Genomic DNA, 25,948 nt, shown 5'->3' on the forward strand with positions numbered 1-25,948 from the left:
CTTACTACCAAATCTGATAATGAGAGGAAGCCCAGTGACCGGCAGTGGGAGAAGATGGCGGGAGATGGATTTTGGACGACATTCTGCAAATGTTCTCATCGATGAAACATTTGATCTACATAGTTTTATTTTTCCAAAACTAGAATCTGTTGCGAACAGAGTGGAATAATCTTTGTAGACTTTACCCTTTGCAATAGTTTTTAAAAAATTGCGTTTTTTAGGAGCGCAAGGTCGTATTGAGTTAATGCACACGCGCACTTCAGAGTAGGCGTTCGCTTACGGAAATATGCAAGTACATGCTAGCTCTGCCTATATCCTTGCTTGTTCTGCCTACTTTGATTCATTTGCTCCCATTGGAAACGCAGGCCATGGTCTATCTTGATTTATAAAAAATCTTCGGCTACGATGCGTCTGATATTTCTGCTCAGATAGCACTGACCAAACTTAAGAGCGCCGTCTGCTGTATCGGAGGGGAAGCCAATTTGTATTGAAAAACACATTTCAAGAATTATAAAATCAACAGTAGTTGATTGCTTCAGGTACGTTTAGGGCACATAATGAACTGAAATGACCCTGACAATCAGATTTTTCCAAAGTAGCTGTAACAACCACTTTCTTAGGTTGACATGTCTTTTGAATGTTTTCAGTCATCCTCACGCTACTTGCATACTGTATATAGACTTAATTTTTTTCCTATTGTGTTATTCACTGTACGCTTGTTTATTCCATGTGTAACTCTGTGTTGTGGTTGTGTTGCACTGCTTTGCTTTATCTTGGCCAGGTCACAGTTGTAAATGAGAACTTGTTCTCAACTAGCCTACCTGGTTAAATAAAGGTGAAATAAAAAAGTATTCGAGACTGGTGAATAGCAACTATTCATGAAAGCCTTTTTATTATGTACAACACCCTTTAGACATTTACATCAGAACAGGCTCAAGCAGGTACAGATACACAACCAACAGGCTCATCATCCAAGATCATACAACTCTGATCACAGTTGACATGGGACAGGACCAACTGGTACTCCAACCACTAAGGCCAGTTGTCACATGCTAGCAGAGGAAAGTGGAAAGTGTCAGTTGAATTCAGACATGGTGTATGAACATTACAAATAGGTTCAAAGTCAGACAGCAGATTCATAGTCCCTGAGAAGCTGCTTTTTCACATTTTAAGACTAGAAAACACTATTTGTAACAAAAGGTTGAACAGAGAGCAGGTTGGATGTCAAACAATCAACTGTGTTGAATTGTTCAGTCAAATAATTGGGTAGGTTTAAAACATTGTCCAAAATGGTATTTCATCCAAACACACGTGTTGACCAACATACAATACAAATAAAAAAGGGGGGGAAAATAGGTAGGCGAAACTAGAGGAACATGGTAGTTGTATTTAAAAAGGGACTAATTTCAGAGTTAACTTCTATAATACAAACCTGAAAAACAAATCTTACTTTTAGGTCCAAATACTTGAGGGTAAACATTCACTTCATATTTCAAATATAGCTAACTCAAAGTTCCCACCACCACTTTACATTTACCGTTGTATCAGTTCAGAACTTGAGGTGAACAAAACTTTGTACATGATTTTTGGAGCGTCAGTCTGACAGTAGACATGAGCTCAAGGCAAACGCAGGAGCAGGCTAACGATTGTAATTGCAGCAGCAGTCTGACACCCTGCTAGACCAGTTAGTTATTGTAGCTCTTCCATTTAAAGCAGTCTTCTAAGCATACACAGAGTCAGTCTTTCTGCAACAAACAATGATACATGATTGAACAACCATGGGTGACAGGCCTGGCAGGTAAGATCACAAGCTCGTCTTTACAATGCAAGATGGTAATTCCTGAGGATGTTTGAAAAATATATTTGTATATCATTCAACAAATTGTTTGCTTTTTCCATGTTATCTTTCAGGACAAAAAAAAGAAAGCCAGAAAAATGAAAACTTAGACAAGTATATCACTACTAGTGTCAAATAATCAAAAAGGTACAGAAATTAAAATACATAAAGAATCGTTTTCCCAGGACAAAAGGTAACAACTATGAATGAAATAGTAAAGAGTAAAAGCAATACCATCTAAAAATGTAAACTTCCATGCATTTTATTTTTTATTTAATTAACATAAGTCCCCTCTGACATGTTAGAGCGAGCAACCAGTCTACTACCATGAAATGGGCTGAGAGATGGTGAAGGTGGTTGGAGATCTTCAGTAACATTGATGCCCTGCAAGTTTGTCTGGTAGTAGGTTAAAGTTCAACTGGTGTTAGTTCAGGTGGTTGACTGAGGGTTTTTGATTAGTTCCGGTGGTGAAATTCTATTGGTGGTGATGAATTTAGGAGTTACTCTAGGTCAAGGGTCAGTCAGGGGTCATGAATGGGGTATCAGGTTACATGAACATTTGCATTACTCAAGGTCAAGGGTCGGTCAGGGGTTGTGAACGGGGTATAAGGTATCAGGTGACATGAACATAAGCGTTACTCAAGGTCAAGGGTCGGCCAGGGGTCGTGATTGGGTTAGCAGGTAGGCCAGTCTAGCTGTCAATCATCTCAGACAGCTCCAGCAGATAGTCGTCCTCTCCCTTGCCGGGGTCCAGCTCCAAGTCGTCTTCCAGACGGTCATCTGTGAACTCGATCATCAGTTCGTCAAATTCGTCCATGGCGGAGGAGCTAACGGTGGGCCGCCGAGCCTTGGGCTGGGTGGGCGTCTTCACCAAAGGACTGGTGAGGAGAGCAAGAGGAGCATAGTTCATTTAACCTCATTCAGCCATGGAAGTTTGGGTTTATTTTATATTTAACCATATGACAGTATAAAGGTGAGTTGTAACCATAGCGCGGTTTGCCAGTGTTACCTTTGTGGGACTATGTAGGTATCTGGGGCTGCTGTGGGGATGGCTGGGCTGTGCTGTTTGACAGGGACCGCCTGGAACTCCTCTCTCAGGGGACTGGAGCTGCGGCCCAGGCCCGTGATAGTGGGAGGACTCCTAGGAACCATCGGACTTATTTGGGCCTGTATTCTGGAGAAGGGAAAGGACACCTGGAGAAAACACACAAGGTTATCAACACAGTATATAATAACAGTGGTTTTATATAGTACATCTCTATAACATCAAAGAAATCCTGTCACAGAGAGCTTGAGGTTTGAGACCTACCTCTCTCAATTTGCAGGGCAGCTCCTGTGGTGGCTCTTCCTGTGCTGTGGAGGTGCAGTTGAGGGGTTTGACTGCAGCAATAGCAGATCTTTCTGCTGCTCTCCTTTTCTGGCCTGGCTTTACCTGGGCAGCCGGCTTCATCACAGAAGGCCTCACGTTCAGCTTGGGCCTTACTGAAACAGCACACAGGAGGTAAGACTAATATTTTGGAGTTGATCTTTGCATAAACTAAGGGGATTTTTTTTTTCTCTGCAGGCACGTACCTTTAGCTTCAGTAGCTTGCCCAGCCTTCTCAACTGGAGCCTCTTCCACAGAGGGCCTAGGGGATGTAGCTGATGCTAAGGCAGCCTGCTTGGAGGGACTGGAACCTCCTGGGGAGCCTCTCTCCCTCTTGCCCGGGGCAGTGCTGAAGCTCCTGGGGCTGAGGGAGGGGGAGTCTGGCTCAGCCTGCCTTAGTGGAGTCCCCTGTTGGGGGGGTAGGGTGGCACAGAGCAGAGGGGATGGGGCCTTGGGAGCATGGGCAGGTGCCTCCAGGGTGATGGTGGGGGGCGAGGAGGCGGCAGAGGGGCTCACCCACACCCTCTTCTCCCTCTGGGGGGCAGGGCCTCCGGCCTGTTTCTGGGTAGATTCAGCCTTGGCGAAGCCCTCTGATTGGCTGGTGGACGAGGCATGCTCTGAGTGGCTGGTGGACGAGGCCTGCTCTGAGTGGCTGGTGGACGAGGCCTGCTCTGAGTGGCTGGTGGACGAGGCCTGATCTGAGTGGCTGGTGGACGAGGCCTGATCTGAGTGGCTGGTGGACGAGGCCTGCTCCTCCTGCAGCTGTTGCCTGCGGAGCCTCTTCTCATGCATGATCTCCTCAAAGGTCTTCACATTCACCTTGCTACCGTTAGCAGGGGTGGCCTAAAGGAACAGAGATACTCAGTGATTAACCGCTCTGATTCAGAGTAGGACTACATATTTGGATCTAAGGTATTCAGACAGGACACACATGATAGAAGGTATGGAAGTCTTACCTCAGTAGCAACAGAAGCAGGCTCAGCTGGCTTCTCTTTCTCGGTCACCTCGGATGTCTTCTGGGTGGTAGTGCTGGCAGCTGTAAGGACAACAAAATAATGTCTTAGAATAATACATAACACTACAGCTAGTGGTTGTTATGAGCAATTGGAAAAGGGTTCCCGAATCAATCTACAAATAATTCACAAATTAAAAATATTTGGGATGCACGATAGGTCGGTGAACATATCGGAATCAGCTGATATTAGCTAAAGATGCCGGTATCGGCCCGATGTCTAGTTAACAGCGATGTGCAAAACCAATGTCAAAGCTGACGTGCATACCAAAATAACGTAGGTACATGACGCCACGTAAAATTTGGCGCTACGCAGCATTCCTAACCTAGCCCACAATGGGTGCTGTGTGGATCGAGCAGTCAACAAGTCGAGCAGCCATTTAAAAGACTAAGAGCATTTCAGCAAGACAACTCAAAGGCGATATCCATTAACGCCAAGATAATGGAATTCATTGCCCTTGAACTGTTCTGTTATGGGTGATGTTGGCTCTCGCGACTGGTCGGCACCAGTACACACTACCAAGTGAGCTATTTTTCAGATGTTGCCCTACCGGAGTTACACAGTAATAGCGTCACTGCTATTAGCTTCAATACATACTATGGAACGCCGTTTGAGTCTTTGATTGTCAAATAACATTATTTGACAATAACACAGTTCTATTATAGAATGTTGTTTGTTCTGAATTTGCACGTGCAAACCAAGTGCCACCACTACCATCAGTAGCACTGTTAAAGCTGTACAAAAAAAGTCTGCAAACAAGCAAACACCGGCCACAAACGATGTGTTTACAATACCAAGTTGGTAATACAGCATTATTTGTTCGACCGCAACTTCTGGGATAGCTAGCTAGCACCAATACAACCAGCCTGAAAACAATAACCAGTAGAAACTGCAGTCATTTTCATTATTAGCAATGATTTAGGAATCCTTGTAAGTATTAGCTAGGTAGCCACTTGTTGTTCGCCTATTGAAATTGAACTTCAGTTCATGAAAATAAATAGCTAGCCAGCTACTTAACCCTGTTGCCCAAAGCTAAAGATATAAGCAGCCAGCTAGCTTCATCTGGCTAGTGAGGCTGGACCAGACTGGGTTATGTGTTGTGAAGCTAGCCACAATAAGGTTTAGGCACAATAGTGGAATTTGCGGTTTGCCTTCAAAATAAAAGTACCTATTTGACAGTGATGCAGAAGGTTACAATTGGTGGAATCATGTCATATTTAGACTAGATAATGTTAAACAAGGTTGGAATGTGAAACAAAGAATTGGGGTATCAGTCTACTCGGTGACACCCACAGAACACAACTGTGAAGGGTTTACGCAAATATTAGTGTTGCAGCTCTTATCGCGGGACTGTGACTGTGTTAAATCACCTCCCCAGTCAGCCTACTGTGTGTATTGACATTCATATTGCACTGTACAGCTTTACCTAAGGTTTGAGGATCAATGAAATGGGCTAACAGTCTACTCAATACCCAAGCAATTTTTTCCTAACATCCTCCTCAGAGTTATCAGACTCCAAAACATCCACGCAGAATTGTTTTCCCCCGGGAATAGTGTTCAAAACACACAGGTTGACAATAAATGTGGCTCAATTCACAGTTGTTTCAGAGTCCCGCAATAAGAGCTATGACGCTAACGTTCTCTGGGTGTCACTGAGTAGACTGATACCCCATGTCATTGATCCACAATACATAGGAAAGGCTGTACAGTGAAATAAGATCAATACATCCAGTGTGATTAACAGATGTCAAATTAACAAATAATTGTCTTTTGTTGATTTATATAACATTCCAACCTCATTTAGCATGATCTATTCAATTATGGCATAATTCACTGTCAAAGACATACTTTTATTGAAGGCTAACCGCAAAGTCCACTTGTGGCTAATCCTTATTGTGGCTAGTTTCACATAGATGGGTCCGACCACCATTAATCAAATAAGAACTGTCTTATAAATTAGGGTCATTTTAGATGAAACCTAGCTATATAGATAGCTAGCTAACTATAGCTACTGAAACAGATGTTGTTTTGCTATGTTTTTGGGGAAGAACATGGTTTGCGTCCATGAGCTAGCTAGCTTTTTTTATGACCAGCACTGTAGGTGTGCAAGACAACTTACCCGCATCATAGCATACGTGTCGATGAATCGTTGTGACATATGAAATACGAATGATAGTGTAATCAATGTGTAATAACTACATAACATTTATGAACGCGTTAAATTATTATGTAACATGCAGTCATATTCAGGTCCTGATTGGTCAACAAGCTTATTTGACACGTCAAATAGTGTTATTTGACACGCAAAAACCCAAACGGCGTTCCATAGAAATCCTGGTCAAGAATGAAATGACTGAACAAATGAACAACAGAAAAGCACAGCAAGTAAGTGAAAGAAACAGGTTTTGATTATGTTTTACTGGTAATGGGGACATACATAAATGGCAACAAAATAACTTTTTGGTCAGTGTGGTGACTGTGTGTATAACCTTTATTTAACTAGGCAAGTCAGTTAAGAACAAATTCTTATTTACAATGACGGCCTAGCCCGGACGACGCTGGGCAAATTGTGCGCCGCCCTATGGGACTCCCAATCACGGCCGGATGTGAACACCCTGGATTCTAACCAGTGACTGTAGTGACACCTCTTGCACTGAGATGCAGTGCCTTAGACCGCTGCGTCTACGTGTGTGTTAACTATTTAACTGTACTAGAATGCTTAACTTCTTTGGGACAGGGGGGCAGTATTGAGTAGCTTGGATAAAAAGATGCCCAGAGTAAACTGCCTGCTACTCAGTCCTAAAAGCTAGAATATGCATATAATTAGTAGATTTGGATAGAAAACACTCTGAAGTTTCTAAAACTGTTTGAATGATGTCTGTGAGTATAACAGAACTCATATGGCAGGCAAAAACCTGAGAAAAAAATCCAGCCAGGAAGTGGGAAATCTGAGGTTTGTAGTTTTTCAACTCTTTGCCTATCCAAGATACAGTGGAAATTGGGTCATATTGCACTTCCTAAGGCTTCACCTAGATGTCAACAGTCTTTAGAACCTTGTTTGATGCTTCTACTATAAAGGAGGGGGGAATGAGAGGGGATTGAGTCAGAGGTCTGGCAGAGTGCCACGAGCTGGTCACGCGCATTCACATGAGGTAGCTTGCGTTCCATTGCATTTCTGAAGACAAAGGAATTCTCCGGTTGGAACATTATTGAAGATCTATGATAAAAACATCCTAAAGATTGATTCTATACTTAGTTTGACATGCTTCTACGAACTGTAACATGACTTTTCGTCTGAACTTTCGCCTGGACCTGCCTGCGCGTCGTCAGTTTGGATTGTGTACTAAACGCGCAAACAAAAGGAGGTATTTGGACATAAATTATGGACTTTATCGAACAAATCAAACATTTATTGTAGAACTGGGATTCCTGAGAGTGAATTCTGATGAAGATCATCAATGGTAAGTGAATATTTATAATGCTATTTCTGACTTTATTGACTCCACAACATGGCGGATATCTTTTTGGCTTGTTTGGGCTCTGAGCGCTGTACTCAGATTATTGCATGGTGTGCTTTTTCGGTAAAGCTTTTTTGAAATCTGACACAGCGGTTGCATTAAGGAGAAGTTTATCTAAAGTTCCATGCATAACACATGTATTTTCATCAACATTTATGATGAGTATTTCTGTAAATTGATGTGGCTCTCTGCAAAATCACCGGATGTTTTGGAGGCAAAACATTACTGAACGTAACGCGCCAATGTAAACTGAGATTTTTGGATATAAATATGAACTTTGAGTCCTATGAGTGTCATCTGATGAAGATCATCAAAGGTTAGTGATTCATTTTATCTCTATTTCTGCTTTTTGTGACTCCTCTCTTTGGCTGGAAAAATGGCTGTGTTTTTCTGTGGCTATGTACTGACCTAACATAATCGTTTGGTGTGCTTTCGTCATAAAGCCTTTTTGAAATCTGACACATTGGCTGGATTTACAACAAGTGTAGCTTTAATTTGGTGTATTGCATGTGTGATTTCATTTAATTTTTATAGTAATTTATTTGAATTTGCCGCTCTGCATTTTCACTGGATGTTGGCCATGCGGGACGCTTAAAAGGCCGAAAACATTTAAAATATCGGTAGGTTTTTTGGGGGCAAGGAAAATATTGGATATTGGTATCAGCCAAAAATGGCATATCAGTGGCATCACTAAAAATATATATATTTACCAGAAGCTGGTTTGTTGATAAGCAGTATGCAGGACTTCTTGGCACCTTCCTCTTTGGAGGCCGGGGCAGAGCCTGGGATTTTCCCGTTAGACGCCTCCTGTCCCAAGGCCTGCATCCTGGCTGCCTTCTCCCTGCGGATTTCCTCCAGCGTCTTTACCTTAACTCTTCCCCCAGGAGGGGCCACCCGCATGGGCATGGCAGGCTCTGGGGGTCTCTGGAAGTTACCCAAAGCTGCTTCCACAGCCAGCAGCTTGGCCTTCCTGAGGCTGGGCCCCTGGTCCTCCTCCAGCTTCCTCTTGGCGTGGAGGATCTCAGAGAAGGTCTTCACATGAAGACCAGCTGCAGATTTGACAGCGGCACTTTTCTTTGAGGCCTTGGAAGCGGTGGTATCAGGGACTGAAGGACGATGGTCGTCCCCTTGACCCCGAGTCTTGGCTAACTTTTCATGCCTAATCTCCTCCAGGGTTTTGATGCGGATTACTTCAGACGCTGTAGTCTCGCTGTTGCTCTCAGCTGAGGGAGAGGTTACTTATCAACATTGACAAAAGGAGAATAGCTGTATACTGTTCAGATTGATACTGTTAAACCGTTTAAAAATTGTATTAGCTACCCAAAGCTCTTTACAGAAGAATATACGAAGTAACTAAATAATTAAAATATTAAAATGAAATCATTAAAATGACTAAGCAATTTTGAGACATTTCAATGAATCAATCAAATGTATTTATAAGGCCCTTCTTACATCAGCTGATGTCACAAAGTGCTGTACAGAAACCCAGCCTAAAACACCAAACAGCAAGCAATACAGGTGTAGAAGCACGGTGGCTAGGAAAAACTCCCTAGAAAGGCCAGAACCTAGGAAGAAACCTAGAGAGGAACCAATTAACAAGTATCAAGAGATACTTGTTAATTGTGAGAGGTGAGTCTAAAACAAACCCAGCCTAAAACACCAAACAGCAAGCAATACAGGTGTAGAAGCACGGTGGCTAGGAAAAACTCCCTAGAAAGGCCAGAACCTAGGAAGAAACCTAGAGAGGAACCAATTAACAAGTATCAAGAGATACTTGTTAATTGTGAGAGGTGAGTTAATTATTACCTGATTCAGATGCAGCAATGGGTTCAACAGGTAATCCCAGTCTGTCCCTGACAGGTTTCACAGCTAAGGGTTTGGAGAAGAAAATAACATGAAAACCAGTCCTAATTCTACAAGAAAATGACTATCAACAATAGTTTTACTTCTTAGTATCAACAAATCCAACAATACAACTATTGCGTGGCACAGGTGGGTAACCCTGGCCCTAGAAAGAAACTTGTGTGCGTTCCTTTGTTCCATCACAGACACATCTGATTCAGATAAAGCACTAATCAGGGGCTTGAACTAATTAGTACAACCAGGGTCATTTTCATTAGGCACGGAGGACAGACTACCCATAAGAAACCCACATTTTTCTTTTCCATTGCCATTTTTTTTTTTACATGTTCTCCGTTGCGTGCCCTAATGAACACGACCCAGGTATTTGAGGAATATTTAGTTCAAGACCATCGACTCAACATATAACATCAAGAACAAAGACTAAATATACCAGTTCAATTACATACACTTAAGAACTAGTATTCCTATAAGTCTGAGGTATTTCAATCCATTGTGGATATATTAAAGTTTCCCCTCGCTCACCTTTCCGAGGGGGCAGGTCCATTTCATCCTCCTCCATGTTCCTCCCGAGGCGCTCGGCCAGACGGCGGTTCATTGGCATGTCACCCCCGGCAGGAACTTCTAAAAGGTCAGAGGTTAATGGTCATGGAAGTTTAAGGTGTTGGTGATAGCACAACTAATAATGCCCAGTGTGATTTTGTAGCTCATGATTGTACAGTTGTGTAGCTACATGGACTGGCAGCGTTGTACATGTATATGCTCACTACTGTAAGTCACTCTGGGTAAGAACATCTGCTAAATGACAAATGTAATGATTAGTGATTCTCAGATAGTAATGTTTGCACTCTTTCCTCCGAGTCATTCTTTAACTACGACAATACAAGACATTGTTTCCAGAAGTCTCCTTTGACTATTCTCTTCCTGAGCTTGTCCACAAAGTTGTCTCCCAGTCTCTTCACCAAACACCACAGGGGGCAGCATGCATATGTTACAAATTACATGTACATGACATGTAGCAAGTGTGTGTTCATATGTACTTATGGGATTCACTTCAACAATATTCAAACTGGGAAAACATCTCATCTTGTTAATCAATGCATACACAATGGGGGCTCAGCTAGATCAGTGTTCAATGATTCTTACCATCCTTAGCTGTGAAGAGAGATGGACGGATAAAAGATTTCATGTTCTCCTTCTCGCTGCTCATGCCATTGTTTCTCTGGTCTGAGCCCTGGCCAGGAACTGGATAACCTGAAAGACAAGGACAGTTGATAAACTCACACCATATCACTAACAGTAGGAGAAAAGATAAGTGCTCACTTATGAACAAACCAATTTTTTTATCACAACCAGAGTTTGTCAATAGTTTCTAAAATGAGTTTTTCTAATATTGACGACGATACAAAAGGCAATGGTCGATGCATTTGGGAGGAGAGAGGAAGGATGAACTCACCAGCTATCCTCATACTGGCTTTCAGGGCTTTCCTCAGTCTGATCTCCTCCAAGGTTCTGACACCAAAGTTGAGCGAGTCATCTGTGTCCCCCAAAAAATGTGTTAGCCAATTACAGAGAGACAAAGAGGCCGCTCAAAGACAATGACGTCCCCTGACCAAGGTTTTAAAAGAGGGTCTTTCTCTACCCCTCTGTAATGGCCACTTGAGACACACACAGCCTTGAATGGGCAAAGCTTTGAGAGGATTGTTCTTTCAAATACAAGACCTTTGAAATATATGCCTGTTGTCACGGAGGCATTAAATTATAGATGTTATTCTTGAAGAATAACTTAAATGTCAATGACCTTAGTTCAACTGTTGTACCCCATCAGAACCTAAAATATTATCTTGTTTTACGCCAATGTTTGTAAAAGTAAACGTAAACAAATACTGTATAGTCTCAAACCATGGGTAAAATATCCATAGCTCTATCTGAATTTGAGAGTGGTAACATTTCTCCAGCCACATCACTCAGCTTTTAAATGAAACAGTGGGGGGAAAATACGCTTTGTTATTGATTCAACTTCTGATTGACGCTTTAAAAACAGGCATTGCGTTGGATGTTCATCTGTTCTATTTCTTTGTCCTCCTCATACCGGAGTTGGAGGCCACGGCCATCTTTCTGGGAGAGACCACTCTGGATCCGTCTGAGCCGTACCTGCTGTCCTCCCCCTCTGAGAACTGATCTGCATAGGTACACACACACAGGAACCTCCCTTAGTCAAATGGTAGTTCACAAATTAAATCGCAAACAAAAGTACTGTGTTTCCTAACAACATCAATACCATCTCCACCTTGAAATATAATTTACACCTAAAACTTTAATCACCTTGACGGTCTGCTCCATGTGTCTCTGCACTACTGCCCCTTTAAGAGCTCCATTCTGTCTCTGCATTGTGTATCTTTCCACTGCGTTTCTTTCCACTGCCCTGCTCCTTCTTATCCTATGGACTATTTGCTCCTTAATTGTTGTTTATATTGCCTTTCTACATTTTAGTCTAACTTTTGAGTTATGTTAAGTGTGTTGTGACCTTTGTAGATTGCACTTGAAATAAACTTGACGTAAATACACTACACAAAAATGTCATTGTCCTAGTTAAGATGTAAGAACAGTGTGTTTCTCACCATCTTCATCCTCATCATCATCTGCCGGATTGATGACCACAGGCGGGTGGGTAGGGCTGGGAACGTTCTCCTGTGTCTCCGCCTTAATGACCCCATGGAGCTGGGGGTTGACTGGGATGGCGGCAGAGACAGGAGGCAAAGGATCCTCATGAGGCTCCTCTTCCTCTTTCAGGGCGAAACCTAAGTGATAAAACCATCCGGTTCAGAAACTATTGACAAACTCTGGTTCTGATAAAAAATTGGTTTGTTAATAAGTGAGCCCAAATAGGCTATTCATCTCAGTCCTGAAAAAAAAAATATATATATATACACACATACATACACTGAACAAAAACATAAAACGCAACAATATCAAAGATATTACTGAGTTACAGTTCATTTAAGGAAATCAGTCAATTGAAATAAATGTATTAGGCCTAATATATGGATTTCTCATCACTGGGAATATAGATATGCATCTGTTGGTCACAGATACCTTAAAAAAAAAATATAGAATTCAGATGGTGCTGCAGGTGCTGCAGCACCCTCAGCACCACTACTTCCCACAGCTATGGGGGCATGGATTAGAAAACCAGTAAGTATCTGGTGTGACCACCATTTGCCTCATGCAAAGTGACACATCTCCTTCACATAGAGTTCATGAGGCTGTTGAATGTGGCCTGTGGAATGTTGTCCCACTCCTATTCAATGGCTGTGCGAAGTTGCTGGATATTGGCGGGAACTGGAACACGCTGTCTTACACATTGATACACAGCATCCCAAACATGCTCAATAGGTGACATGTCTTGTGAGTATGCAGGCCATGGAAGAACTGGGACATTTTAAGCTTCAAGGAATTGGGTACAAATTCTTGTGACATGGGACCGTGCATTATCATGCTGAAACATGAGGTCATGGTGGCGGACAATTGGCACAATGTGCCTCAGGATCTCATCACAGAGATAATACACGTGGTCATACATGTGGTCTGCGGTTGTGAAGCCGGTTGGACGTACTGACAAATTCTCTAAAACAATGTTGGAGGTGGCTCATGGTAGAGAAATGAACATTCAATTCTGGCAACAGCTCTGGTGGACATTCCTGCAGTCAGCATGCCAATTGCACGCTCCCTCAAAACTTGAGACATCTGTGGCATTGTGTTGTGTGACAAAACTGCACATTTGTGTGGCCTTTTATAGTCCCTAACACAAGGTGCACCTGTGTAATGATAATGCTCTTTAATCAGATTCTTGATAATCCATCCACCTAACAGGTGTAGCATATCTTAGCAAAGGAGAAATGCTCACTAACAGGGATGTAACAGATTTGTTCACAAATTGAGAGAAATACTTTTTTTGGGGCGTATGGAAAATTTCTGTGATCTTTTATTTCAGCTTATGAAATGTTGCGTTTATATTTTTGTTCAACGTATATCTGCTGATACACAATATCATGTCAAGATACAATTCTGTCAAGATGCTGAGGAGATGAAGATCAGCAAGTTAACAGTGGCTGGGTCAGAGTCTACTCACTTTTGTTAGGCGGTACGTATTGGCCGTCTATGAAGCGTGGTTTCTCATGGTGGAACGCACAGTGAGGCTTCTGGCAGCCAGCAGGCTGGTTCTCCCAGTAACACGCCATCTCCTTCCTGTTTTTCTGTATGAGAGGAACAGGTAGAGAGGGGGAATGTCAGAAGACGTAGTAGCATGACTTGCAACATACTAATATTTTTATTCTATATTTTATTATTTTCGTTTTGGTTATTAAACGTTAAAACTAAGTTGGAATCCTTAACCTTAAGAAAAATGTCTACATTTGCGAGGCATACAAGACAATTAAGACATTGCGACACGCAGAATTCCAAGACATATGCGCACGGTTCTGCCTGCCCCTCTCTCTCGCACTGGCCTGCCTGCTCTTTCTCTTCGCTAATGACACGAATGTGTGTTCAGTCTTCGGTCTGTTGCATGTAGAATATCTTAGCTTAGGCTACTCATGGGACCAATTTGTCACCGGGTTACAATATCTTCGGGCCAGCACGGTGTACAGATGCAGCACATTTTTTTTAATTGTCTGAAAAGTTATCAACATGTTACTGTGTTCCGTCTGTAAAGTGTCACAGTAGATAGAACTTCATTGCCCGGGCCCCTAGAGGTCATACATACGTAATAAGACCATTATTCTGCATTGTGAATTGACCTGGAATTTTCTTTTTTTTGTGTGTTTTCTAACAAAAATCCTTTAAAAATGGCAGTTGAAACAATAATACAATGTTAATTTGTCACATCCCTACTTTATACCATATACCGGGGTACTATAAATACCAACAGTATGATTTTCAATACTGTTTAAAAATAAATTATAAGCAGCCCCCCACCCCCCAAAACTTAAGTTAAGTATAACTAAGATGTGAAAAATGATATCCAGCTCAGGACTCCTGCTATAAATTTGGTTTGTTGGCATCTAGCCACTTAACTAGCAAGTTAAGATCAAGCTTCTTGGTTACAGCAGAAACATTCAATCCCCTTCTGGAACTTGATCCCAGTTTCCTAAATTGTTTTGTGAGGTTTTTTGAAATAGCGCCCCATGGGGATATTCCTGAAATACTTTTTTTGTTTGTGACAAAACTCAGGCAATAATGAGCAAAGATAGTCTAAACACACACACACACACAGATCGAGGAGATCTATCCTTACCTTAATCTCCATGTGGCGGAACTTGCAGACCTGTCGGAAGCAGCGGCTCTCCTGCCACAGGCTGCAGACAACTTCACTGCCTTTGGCGGCATCACAGTGTCTGAAGGGGCAGCAATCACCCTGCACCAGGAAATACAAACCACAACCATTTCAATACATACACATCTGAGCTGCATTTACTGTCATTTACCCCCCCCCCCTCAAAAAAAAAAAATGCTACAGTGCCCGATGCTGTTTTTGTTATGGCTCCTACTTTAGCACAGTTGGAGTAGTAGAAGAAATAGCAGTCATCTCCATGGTTAGTCATGTTCAGGCTGGTGGACGGGATTCACTTCCGGGTCAGGGGTGTTCTCTTCAGGTCCAACAGGACTCTCCCTGGGCTGGCAACAGTGAAACAGGAGCCATGGTCATTTCTCTGGCAAGAGTGGATTTGAGGGGATTTCTTGTTATATTTGCAGGCAAAAATGCTTGATTTTGCTGTGGAAATTCTGACATTTTGCATGGCAATATGCAATGATTGTCAAATGTCACAACTGCACTGACAAGGGAAAAAGTTTGTTGACATGTGGCTTTATTGAACCATATTATGCAGTAAATGTGTGGTGATGGTTGAAATTGCGAACCTTCTTTGTACTGCAGTGATGGGTCAGTTTTATGCAATAATATTGCTATGATTTGGACTGTCTTATGGAGAAATAGTGCAGTGATATTTGCAAGCCCTCGCATAATGTGGGGTATTGGTGATTTTGCAAAAGATTGTGATAACAGAATCACTGAATCCTGGAGGGACTGAACATAACTCTACAGAGTTTAATTCTAAAGAATTAGAATTCCTTTGTGGTCCATTGTGACATATGTCCACGAAAGGAATGTGACTCGGAGTATAAGTTGCAGAGAAATTAGACTCTGCTTCAGGCTTGTTTGACTAAATTCACCTGGCGTGGCTGAGAAGATTCCTCCCTTCCTCAAGCACTTCTAATATGGTGTCTCCGTGACTATCATGGTCCTGAAGGAACACTCGATCCGTGAGATAAGGAAAGAGGAGTTCCAGAGACACTTGTCGTCCTACGACCTTCCTTCTGACTCTTTCCAGCCAGACTGCTAAGCATTACAGATGGATGGTGCAAGAATGGGGGGAATAATGTGAGAGAAGTCAGGGATTGAGCTCCCAGCAAATCATCCAAAAAGACTGGCAGGAGAAAAAAAAGAGTCTGAGAGAATTTCTTTTTTTTGTCAACTTCATAAAGGATGATGTCGAAAAATATAGGTGGGATGGGGCTTCTAGGGATTCCAGCAGGCGACAATGAGTGGCTTTTTGTTGTTGCATGAAATCTTCAGTAAATCTACTTTTCTTTATAATAAACTCTATCCCCCATCCAAAGAGCTAAAGGAATGGACAAGAAGATGCTTCTTAACCTAGATTTTAATAAAACAAACACTTCCCTGGAAAACTGAAAATAAACAGAACTACAGTTTCTCACCCAAGTGTAACGAGAGAAAATGTAGAACATAACAAGGATGTGCCAACACCATCCACAATAGCGTGTGATAGAGCATAGGTCAAACTGAATCATATCATAATGGACTAACTACACAACTGAGTATTGTATAATCCATTATTGGGAGCTAAATCAGCGCATACTACTCGATACATTTGGATATCATCTCATTCCTTCAAATTGAATGTATTTCATTTGGAATTATAAATGTGAAACTGTATATTGTGCGTCATTTGACATCTGTCCAGAGGCCCCCACAACATCAGGGACAGGCATTTCAAATCATGTAAGCAGCTAAACAGCTTAATACAGCATCCCAGATTAAAACATATAAATATAAAACACTAAAACAATTACACTGAACAAAAATAAAATGCAACTATTTTACAAGTTACCGTTCATATAAGGAAATCAGAACTTTTATTTTCTTAAAGACCGTTATATCCGTACACTAATACAGGACTAGTAGGAAAGGGGAAAAAAAGTCTGATTTTTCAGATGGTGCTGCAGCACCCTCAGCACCCCTACTTTCCACAGCTATGGGGGCATGGATCAGAAAACCAGTCAATTTCTGGTGTGACCACCATTTGCCTCATGCAGTGCAACACATCACCTTCGCATGGAGTTGGTCAGGCTGTGGATTGTGGCCTGTGGAATGTTGTCCCACTTCTCTTCAATGGCTGTGCGAAGTTGCTGGATATTGGCAAGAACTGGAACACGCTGTCGTACGCGTCGATCCAGAGCATCCCAAACATGCTCAATGGGTGACAAGTCTTGTAAGTATGCAGGCCATCGAAGAACTGGGTCATTTTCAGCTTCAAGGAATTGTGTACATATCCTTGCGACATGGGGCCGTGCATTATCATTCTGAAACATAAGGTGATGGCGGTGGATAAATGGCATGACAATGGGCCTCAGGATCTTGTCAAGATATCTCTGAGCATTCAAATTGCCATCAATAAAATGTAATTTTGTTTGTTGTCCGTAGCTTATGCCTGCCCATACCATAACCCCACCACCACGGGGCACTCTGTTCACGTTGATGTCAGGCCACTCTAAAACTGCACATTTTAGAGTGTCCTTTTATTGTCCCCAGCACAAGGTGCACCTGTGTAATGATCATGCTGTTTAATCATCTTCTTGATATGCCACACCGGTGGATGGACTATCTTGCCATAGGTACAATGCTCACTAACAGGGATGTAAACACATTTGCGAAAAATAAGCTTTTTTGTGCGTATGGTTCATTTCTGTGATATTTTATTTCCGCTCATGAACCATGGGACCAACACTTTACATGTTGTGTTTATATTTTTGTTCAGTGTAGCAAGACGAATTAGCTACTAGAATTAATGTGCGAATACGATTTTCATCTTCAGTGCGTGGTAGTTACTGAAAAAACAAAACTCATTGGGACATTTAGTTTTCCATTTTTACTCCACAACATGTATGATTTAAACTAAATTAAAATAATGTTCCAAATGACGATACCACAGGTCACTAACACAGGCCTAGCATGTGTAATTAGCTAACGTTACTGTGTGAACTGTATCTAGCCCCACATCAAAATAACTTGACTAAGATGCCGTTAGTTAGACACAATATACCAACGCCAAGTTACCTGACTAGGTAAGAATTTGTTCTTGAAAACAATAGCTTTTGTATTGCAAATAGTTAGTTAGCGCTAGCTGGTTACCGTTACTGTGTCATCGTTTGGTTATTAGCTAGTTACTGTTAGATGAGCTGGGTGGTCATTTTCCTTTATTAGGTAACGTTAGATTGTAATTTAATGTTACAGCTAGCTAGCTTTAGAATATGGTTAAAGGGCGTCGATGCAAGCAACTAACGTTACACTTCCAAATCCTGGCAAAACTCTGGCCTGGCTGCTAACGTCAGATAGCTAGCTCTCTGGCTGTTACTGCAGTTAGCGAGCCTCGTTGTAGTCAGCTAGCTAACTCAGACGTTTTACACCTCACTTCTAGTTAACGTTTTTCCCTTACATACAAATGCAATCACAACAACATTATTGAATAAAGCGAATTAGTTACCAGTAATACTACAAGTGAAAAAATATATATGTTCCACTACAAGAGAGAAACACGTCCACCAGCGTCGGGTTCCTCCTGGCTGCGCAGGTCTGAAAAACGGCCAAAGAACGCTGGCTGGGCTGGAACACTAGAGCGAAGACAAAGCAAATTAATTGAAACGAACCTTCACTGAGCCTCTTCTGATTTGAGTGATGTTTAGAATTATATTTTCCCCAAATTGCGCAAAAAAATGCAGAGCTGTCCATTTTTGAAGAAGGCTTGGAGTGAGATTTGCCACATGCTTGGTGAATTTAATTGCCCCTTGGGACAACCCCCAATAAAATTGTACCGTTTAAAGCTAATTTCCTGCAATTCTACGTATTTTGACATGGTTTAGGCATATGACCTGGGTAGAGAATAAAACAATTACAACCACAGGTCAGGTGTATTCAGGATGCTTTGAACATTAAATGAATACTCACAACTCAACGACTTTGTTACTTCGAGATGTTATTTTTTTTTTTAATTGGTGGTTTGACACTCCATTCAGACAGTAATGAAAAGAGAAGGGAGGTGGCAAATGCTAAAAATAGTGGGAAGGTAGGAAGTAGGGATTGATCCCTGTTCTCAGGTTGAAAGTTATATGCAACATGTGCAGGGAGTTTTACCATTAAACCAAGGATCTGTACAGGAAATGTTTATATTAAATGGTTGATGGCAGTGTGTAAGCAAATCATAGATTGCAGTCTCCTTGTCCATAGACTGCTTGCAAGGTGAGGACACAAACATTTTGTAATTTGGATGAACTATCTCTTTGAAATAGGTCTGGAGAAAATCCTGCTTGCTCTCCAGGAGGGTTGGTCACCCCTGATCTATGTTTCCCAAGTACTGGGTATTTGAAGATGTTATCTTTTTAAATAAAAATGTATTTCTCAAAATGACCCAACCTTCAAGAAAAATCAAATGAATATCAATATTCAGGTGGTTTATGCCTACATAGACAAAATATGATGCCTTTATGAGTTGTGAGTCCCTCTACCATATCTGCCTAGCATGTGCACAGTACAAACATTTCAAAAATTATATTTGATTCCTGGAGCATTTAGTATCCTAGACTTATTTGTATGACTTATTCAAAACTGTCCATGAATGGCTGCAAAAATGCATAGCCTCATAGCATTCATTTCCAAAGACACAAGTAGGCTTATCAGATTTCAAATACGTTATTACTCTGGCAAAATTGGGAAGTGGGATACTAAAATAAGTTTGGGGAATAACAGCAGTGTTCTTGCTGACAAGCACAGTGATTACCCTATATTTTAGCCCATTGTTAATAATGATTATTGTTCCACTGATCAGACTAAATAAAGTAAATAGAAAATATAATCTCCTGAAGACAGGATGACAAATCTACCCCTACACCAATGATTTTCATAATTACAAATCACGTCACCTTTCCAAACTTCCCTGCTAAAACATACTGTAGGTCTGTCTGCTGCCTTTTCATTGTCAGAGGGTAAATGCCAATCACCAAAGCAATGGTACTAATGCAACTGTGGATTAAATCGAAATTAGTAAATGCTGTCAAATTGCTGCATTCTGCAATCGATTAATGGACGGGAGTAACAGGAACCTATATTTACATAAAACAGCTCTACCGTGCTGCTCTTTTTTTACCGTTTTATAAACAACTGAGAACGGTCTCACTCTCCATTCAGCTCCACTCTAATCTTGAGGGGCGTTTCTTTAAAATATGCATCCAATCTCCTTGATCCCTCACCTAACTAGGCAAATCACATGCTTCATTGTGCCGCGGTTCACAGCGCTGTGGCAAAACAGGACAATGATAGATTCCGCTTGTGATGTTAAATTGCAGGCGCAGATGCAAATTCAACACGATTTGGAGTTGAAAAGTTAACGCGCTGACTGGACTAATTAGAAAAATTCAAGCAACAATTTTCAATGCGTGAGATAAGAGGAGTGTCAAATGCTTGTTTCACGGCCAATGCGTGAGAGTTGTCAGCTCTGAAAATGTGTACCTTTTTATTTTACAACTACAATCGGAGGAAACGGAACAATAGCAACTCGTGTAGAAAGCAAACATCCGCACTTCAATAGTTTCTAGTGTGCTTATTTCCAAGTACCCCTGACTGCAGTGTGCAATTCGGGCAGGGTTTAATGTGGGCGTAGTCAAACGTTTGACCCCGCCCACTTTTTTGTCCATCTGATATTTGACAGTCACATTTACATTTAAGTCATTTAGCAGACGCTCTTATCCAGAGCGACATACAAGTCACACACTGAATACAAATACACACGTTGAATACAAACGTATTTCATTTTTGAAGATCGTAAGAAATATGATATAAAGTACCAGCAGATGTGTTGTAACACTTTGCTTCATGCTATATTTGAGACAAGTTACTGATATTGTTGCAGTGAACAACATACTTGTTATGTATGTCATATACTGTTAAAATTGTGTTAATATAATTACAAAGTTATAACATTTAATTGAGCATATATATATATATATATACACACAGTTACTACCTATCCTGATTTATAATGCTATTTACTTTCCTCATGAGAATGGAGACAGACTATACCATATAGACATACTAACAAGCTGAATGTGCTTTGTACATTAAGTTATACCAGCTCCAGTAAAGAGATCAGAGACTCCGGTGACTTCTACGTCATCTTTACTAAACATAACACAAATAACGATTAACACAGCAGACAAAAACAAGGTTTGACCACTCCTCAAAAATGGCTTCACTCCTGCTCCTAAAAAGAAGCAAAGAGAGTCATTTTCTTGTTGTCAACTGCCTCCACATAGAACATCTTATCTCTCTGTAACTGGAACGTGAATGGTACTTGAGGAGAATATTTTTCTCTTCATCCAGGCCATCATACAACCGTAGTTCTTTAAGGGTTGTAATGCGGTCTTCCCCGTCCATCCCAACTACACTGGGGAAGGAAACAATGCCTTTACATTTTTTGGAGTTCACACCACCTGCCTGCCTCTAGGGTGTCCCTTAGAAGAACATCTGCTTCCTTGAAGAAAAAGGAAGAATACATATTAAGAGTAGTGCCTCATTAGGTGATCAAGTCAAATTACGCCCCATTTTCACAATACCACCATGCAAACAAAAGCCACTATTACTAATTTCAGTGATATCTATAACTACTCAACAAGTCATCACAACTGTTATATCTTGCCATGCATCAAGCCTTCAGCTTTACACACAGTAAACTACATACCCAATTCACAGCTCCCAGTTCACTGTGTATTTTGTTTTCAGTATCGTCTAGAAAGAAAACTGATTGTGGTCATTAAGTAATGTAAGGGAACCTCTAGGGATGTGTGTACAATAATGCTGGATGCTGATGTGACATGCTGTGACTTCTTGGGGGGGACGTCTTCTACATCATCTTGAAATATATTGGAGAAGGGGGGAGGTTAAGTCTTTAAACATTGGTTTAAGACCATACCACTCATCATATGACACCTACCTGTAGTGTGTTTTGTTTTCAACACCTTTCTCCATCTTTCAACCTCTCTTCTTCAGACCTTAGTGAGTGAATGACATACATTCAATATAAAAATATATTCAGGTCAGTCTGGCTACAGTGAAACAAATGATTTTAAGGATGCAAATGAAAAGACTTACGGCATGGAAAAGTTCTGCAGGAGAACTAAGCACCACCATCGCCTAATTTGCTGCATGTTTCACTTTGAAAAGAAAATCACACAATCGGATGGGTATCCCAAAAAACCTTACATCCACTAGTGATGAGAATTTCATAATTTATACATACCTCAGTGAAATCACATTGCTTCCATTGCAATGGACAGAGCGTGCTGTAAGTTAAAACTTCTTACGGGTTCGAAATGACAACAGCCAGTGGAAGTGCAGGGCGCCAAATTCAAACAGAAATCTCATAATTAAAATTCCTCAAACATACAAGTATTTTACACCATTTTAAAGATAAACTTGTTGTTAATCCCACCACAGTGTCCGATTTCAAAAAGGCTTTACGACGAAAGCACACCAAACGATTATGTTAGGTCAGCAACTAGTCACAGAAAAACACAGCCATTTTTACAGCCAAAGAGTGGAGTCACAAAAAGCAGAAAGAGATAAAATGAATCACTAACCTTTGATGATCTTCATCAGATGACACTCATAGGACTTCATGTTACACAATACATGTATGTTTTGTTCAATAAAGTTCATATTTATATCCAAAAATCTCAGTTTACATTGGCGCGTTACGTTCAGTAATGTTTTGCTTCCAAAACATCCAGTGATTTTGCAGAGAGCCACATCAATTTACAGAAATACTCATAATAAATGTTGATGAAAATACAAGTGTTATACATGGAATTATAGATCCACTTCTCCTTAATGCAACCGCTGTGTCAGATTTCAAAAAAACTTTACGGAAAAAGCACACCTTGCAATAATGTGAGTACAGCGCTCAGACACAAAAACAAGCCATACAGGTACCCGCCATGTTGTGGAGTCAATAGAAGTCAGAAATAGCATTATAAATATTCACTTACCTTTGATGATCTTCATCAGAATGCACTCCCAGGAATCACAGTTCAACAATAAATGTTTGTTTTGTTCGATAAAGTCCATCATTTATGTCCAAATACCTCCTTTTTGTTCGCGCGTTTAGTTCACAAATCCAAATTCATGAGGCGCGAGCACTAGGTCCAGACGAAAAGTCTAAAAGTTCCGTTACAGTTCGTAGAAACATGTCAAACGATGTATAGAATCAATCTTTAGGATGTTTTTAACATAAATCTTCAATAATGTTTCAACCGGAGAATTCCTTTGTCTTTAGAAATGCAATGGAATGCAGCTAACTCTCACAGGCCCACGCATGGCACTCTGCCAGACCTCTGGTTGAAACAGCTCTCATTCTCTCCCCCTTCACAGTAGAAGCCTCAAACAAGGTTCTAAAGACTGTTGACATCTAGTGGAAGCCTTAGGAAGTGCAATCGGACCAAATTTACACTGTATCTTGGATAGGCAAAGAGTTGAAAAACTACAAACCTCAGATTTCCCACTTCCTGGTTGAATTTTTTCTCAGGTTTTTGCCTGCCATATGAGTTCTGTTATACTCACAGTCATCATTCAAACAGTTTTAGAAACTTCAGAGTGTTTTCTATCCAAATCTACTAATAATATGCATATCTTAGCTTCTGGGCCTGAGTAGTAGGCAGTTTACTCTGGGCACCTTATTCATTCAAGCTACTCAATACTGCCCCCCATCCATAAGAAGAAAGAGTAGGTTGTTAAGTTTGATAGTTATGATAACAACAATAATAATGATAATGGTAAATAATAATAATACCATCCCCCCAGGAATACATTTCAGTATGTCGAAGACATCCCCCGCCAAAAAGTCACAGCATGTCACATCAGCATCCAGCACTGCAGGAGTTTGATGTATGAATTGTGTATTTAATGTAAAAACTGTAGGAAATAGGTCCCAAAAAGTGTCAAGAATAATAAACAAGAAAAGTATGAGCAATAACAATAGTGTGCTTACCATGCTGCCAGCACAGAAATAATAATAACCTTTCATATGTTATAAGAGAAAATAGGACTAATATAATATACTGAACAGTCAGCATCTTACCATCAAAACAAACAGCCCACAGTTGTTTGAGAAACCTTGCTTTGGTAGATCCTGTGGTGTGAACAAGGTACAATTTTCTGTAAAGGAATGACAATCAAATGGTACAGTTCAGTGGAATAATTTAAAGAAATATCTAACCATCATCTACACCAAAAGTCCTCCAAGGTCTAGGGGACAAGATTTGAGCACTGTTTCTGTGAACACAGCGTATGTGAAAGTAAAGAAAAAGTACAATTCAACAGGTTTTTATACTCCAGCATGCATAACAGTTTTGAACACAGTTGGAACTGAATTAGCCAAGAGGCTCGAACTCCAATTTTTTGGGGGGGTCATAATGGGTTCAAAGAGAACATTATCAGTGGGACAGATATCTATGGTTCTGTTTCCATCTGTTTAATGCACCGAATGGGAAGTAACGTATCATACATGTATGTAAGTACATATATATTTTACATATTACATTTTACTTTAAATAAAACAGAGCCATAGATTTTTTTTTAAACTGAATGGTTGGGTGCGACTCATATCTCCAGCCAGTGCCATGGAGGGGATCTAGAAAGAATATATCCCTAGCTTGTGAAAGAGAGGAATAACAGTAAAGTAACAAGTTATAAAATGTAATTAAATACACTGATGTAACTGAAAAAAATAGGGCAAATCAAAAAATGTGAACGTCAAATATATTCAATCAACAAAGAAAGAATTAGTACCTCTGTGCCCCACTGAAGCATGACCTTTGATGTGGTTGTTGACCATATATTGTTCAGCCTTACATGTGCAGAAGGGGCAGTGATGAAGTTGACTGCTGCCACATTTTTACATGTTGGGACTCTCGCCCTCCAATAACACACTAACGTGTCTCTATACATCAAAGAAAATAGGTATAGACATAAAATAAGCAATAGGCATTTAATTTCATTATTGTATATACACTATGTGTAGGCTGTGTAGACTCGCTATGTGTAACTTAGGGAATGCCCGTCGGCATCAACGATACACATTTAGAGCCAGCCATACACAACAAGGCATACATTGAAGAAACACAGAAAATCAACGATCAAATCGATTACATAACTGTAAACCTAGGCTTACTGCTCAAGTAGGCAAATTTGTCCAAATAAGATTCCCTCATTGTAAGCAATTAGCTAGCTCACGTGCAAAAGGGTGCTATTGCTAATTAGCTAGCTCACGTGCTAATTAGTGCTATGCTAACATCGGTTGGTTATATAAAAATATACCACTGCACTGGTATAACATTAATATTACAAAGTACATTATGCATAATGACAGTCTCACTTACTTCCATGGTTTACATTTGTATCCATGTAGGTTAGGTTCGATTAAGATTTGCTTTCGTTGATGTTAATACCTTCGACATGAACCTCAATTTGGGTGGCCTTGAATGAGACTGGAAGGGTTTGGCCCACATTGAGTCCGCACTCGAACTACACACTCCAGTCAGGGGCTTCTCCTTATTTCTGCTAATGAGGAATTTCTATTTCGGGTCTACCGATTGATGACAGCAGAGTACGCTGCCCAATTTTATGTCATTAGAAAAATTAAGATTAAGATTATCCAGATTAAAATGGTGCCCGATTTGGGGGAGAAACAAAAAAATATATATATATACGATACATTTATTAAACATAAGAATGAGTGTGAGTTTTTGTCACAACAAGGCTCGTGGGAAGTGACAAAGAGCTCTTATAGGACGAGGGCACAAATAATAATATAATAATAATAAACAATAATTTTGCTCTTTATTTAAACATCACAATGTGTGTATATATTGTAGCGACCCGCACAGACAGTCAGTGTGTTATGTGTTAGGGTAGTAGGTGGTTGTGTTGTACTGACCAGTACCCAGTGTT

At 40.7% G+C, this 25,948-nt stretch overlaps 1 protein-coding gene and 1 long non-coding RNA gene across 6 annotated transcripts; both read right to left on the bottom strand.

Annotated features, from left to right (window-relative positions):
• Positions 1 to 862: 862 nt before the first annotated feature.
• On the bottom strand, positions 863 to 18,756 carry LOC139536063 (zinc finger CCCH domain-containing protein 11A-like). 5 transcript variants are annotated; one of them, XM_071336189.1, is made up of 17 exons: positions 18,438 to 18,590; positions 17,003 to 17,256; positions 15,144 to 15,270; positions 14,891 to 15,010; positions 13,727 to 13,850; positions 12,216 to 12,395; positions 11,687 to 11,776; positions 11,051 to 11,131; positions 10,741 to 10,848; positions 10,120 to 10,218; positions 9,541 to 9,603; positions 8,445 to 8,957; positions 4,160 to 4,239; positions 3,410 to 4,046; positions 3,147 to 3,319; positions 2,847 to 3,031; positions 863 to 2,715 (listed from the first exon to the last, which is right to left on the bottom strand). In XM_071336189.1, exons 3-17 carry the CDS (start codon positions 15,195 to 15,197, stop codon positions 2,529 to 2,531), a joined length of 2,694 nt encoding a protein of 897 aa, XP_071192290.1. In that variant the 5' UTR covers positions 15,198 to 15,270; positions 17,003 to 17,256; positions 18,438 to 18,590; the 3' UTR covers positions 863 to 2,528. The 5 variants fall into 5 exon arrangements, with proteins under 5 accessions (XP_071192290.1, XP_071192288.1, XP_071192292.1 ...); XM_071336187.1 differs by lacking the exons at positions 17,003 to 17,256; positions 18,438 to 18,590 and adding an exon at positions 18,601 to 18,756; XM_071336191.1 differs by lacking the exon at positions 15,144 to 15,270.
• A 3,422-nt stretch (positions 18,757 to 22,178) lies between these two features.
• Positions 22,179 to 25,627, bottom strand: LOC139536064 (uncharacterized). Its single transcript, XR_011667253.1, has 4 exons — positions 25,378 to 25,627; positions 24,788 to 24,938; positions 24,078 to 24,154; positions 22,179 to 22,300 (listed from the first exon to the last, which is right to left on the bottom strand). It is a non-coding gene; the product is annotated as an uncharacterized lncRNA (long non-coding RNA).
• Between the last annotated feature and the right edge of the window lie 321 nt (positions 25,628 to 25,948).

The sequence above is a fragment of the Salvelinus alpinus genome, chromosome 12 (genome assembly GCF_045679555.1).
Source record: "Salvelinus alpinus chromosome 12, SLU_Salpinus.1, whole genome shotgun sequence".
In the NCBI taxonomy this organism is placed as follows: Eukaryota; Metazoa; Chordata; class Actinopteri; order Salmoniformes; family Salmonidae; genus Salvelinus; species Salvelinus alpinus.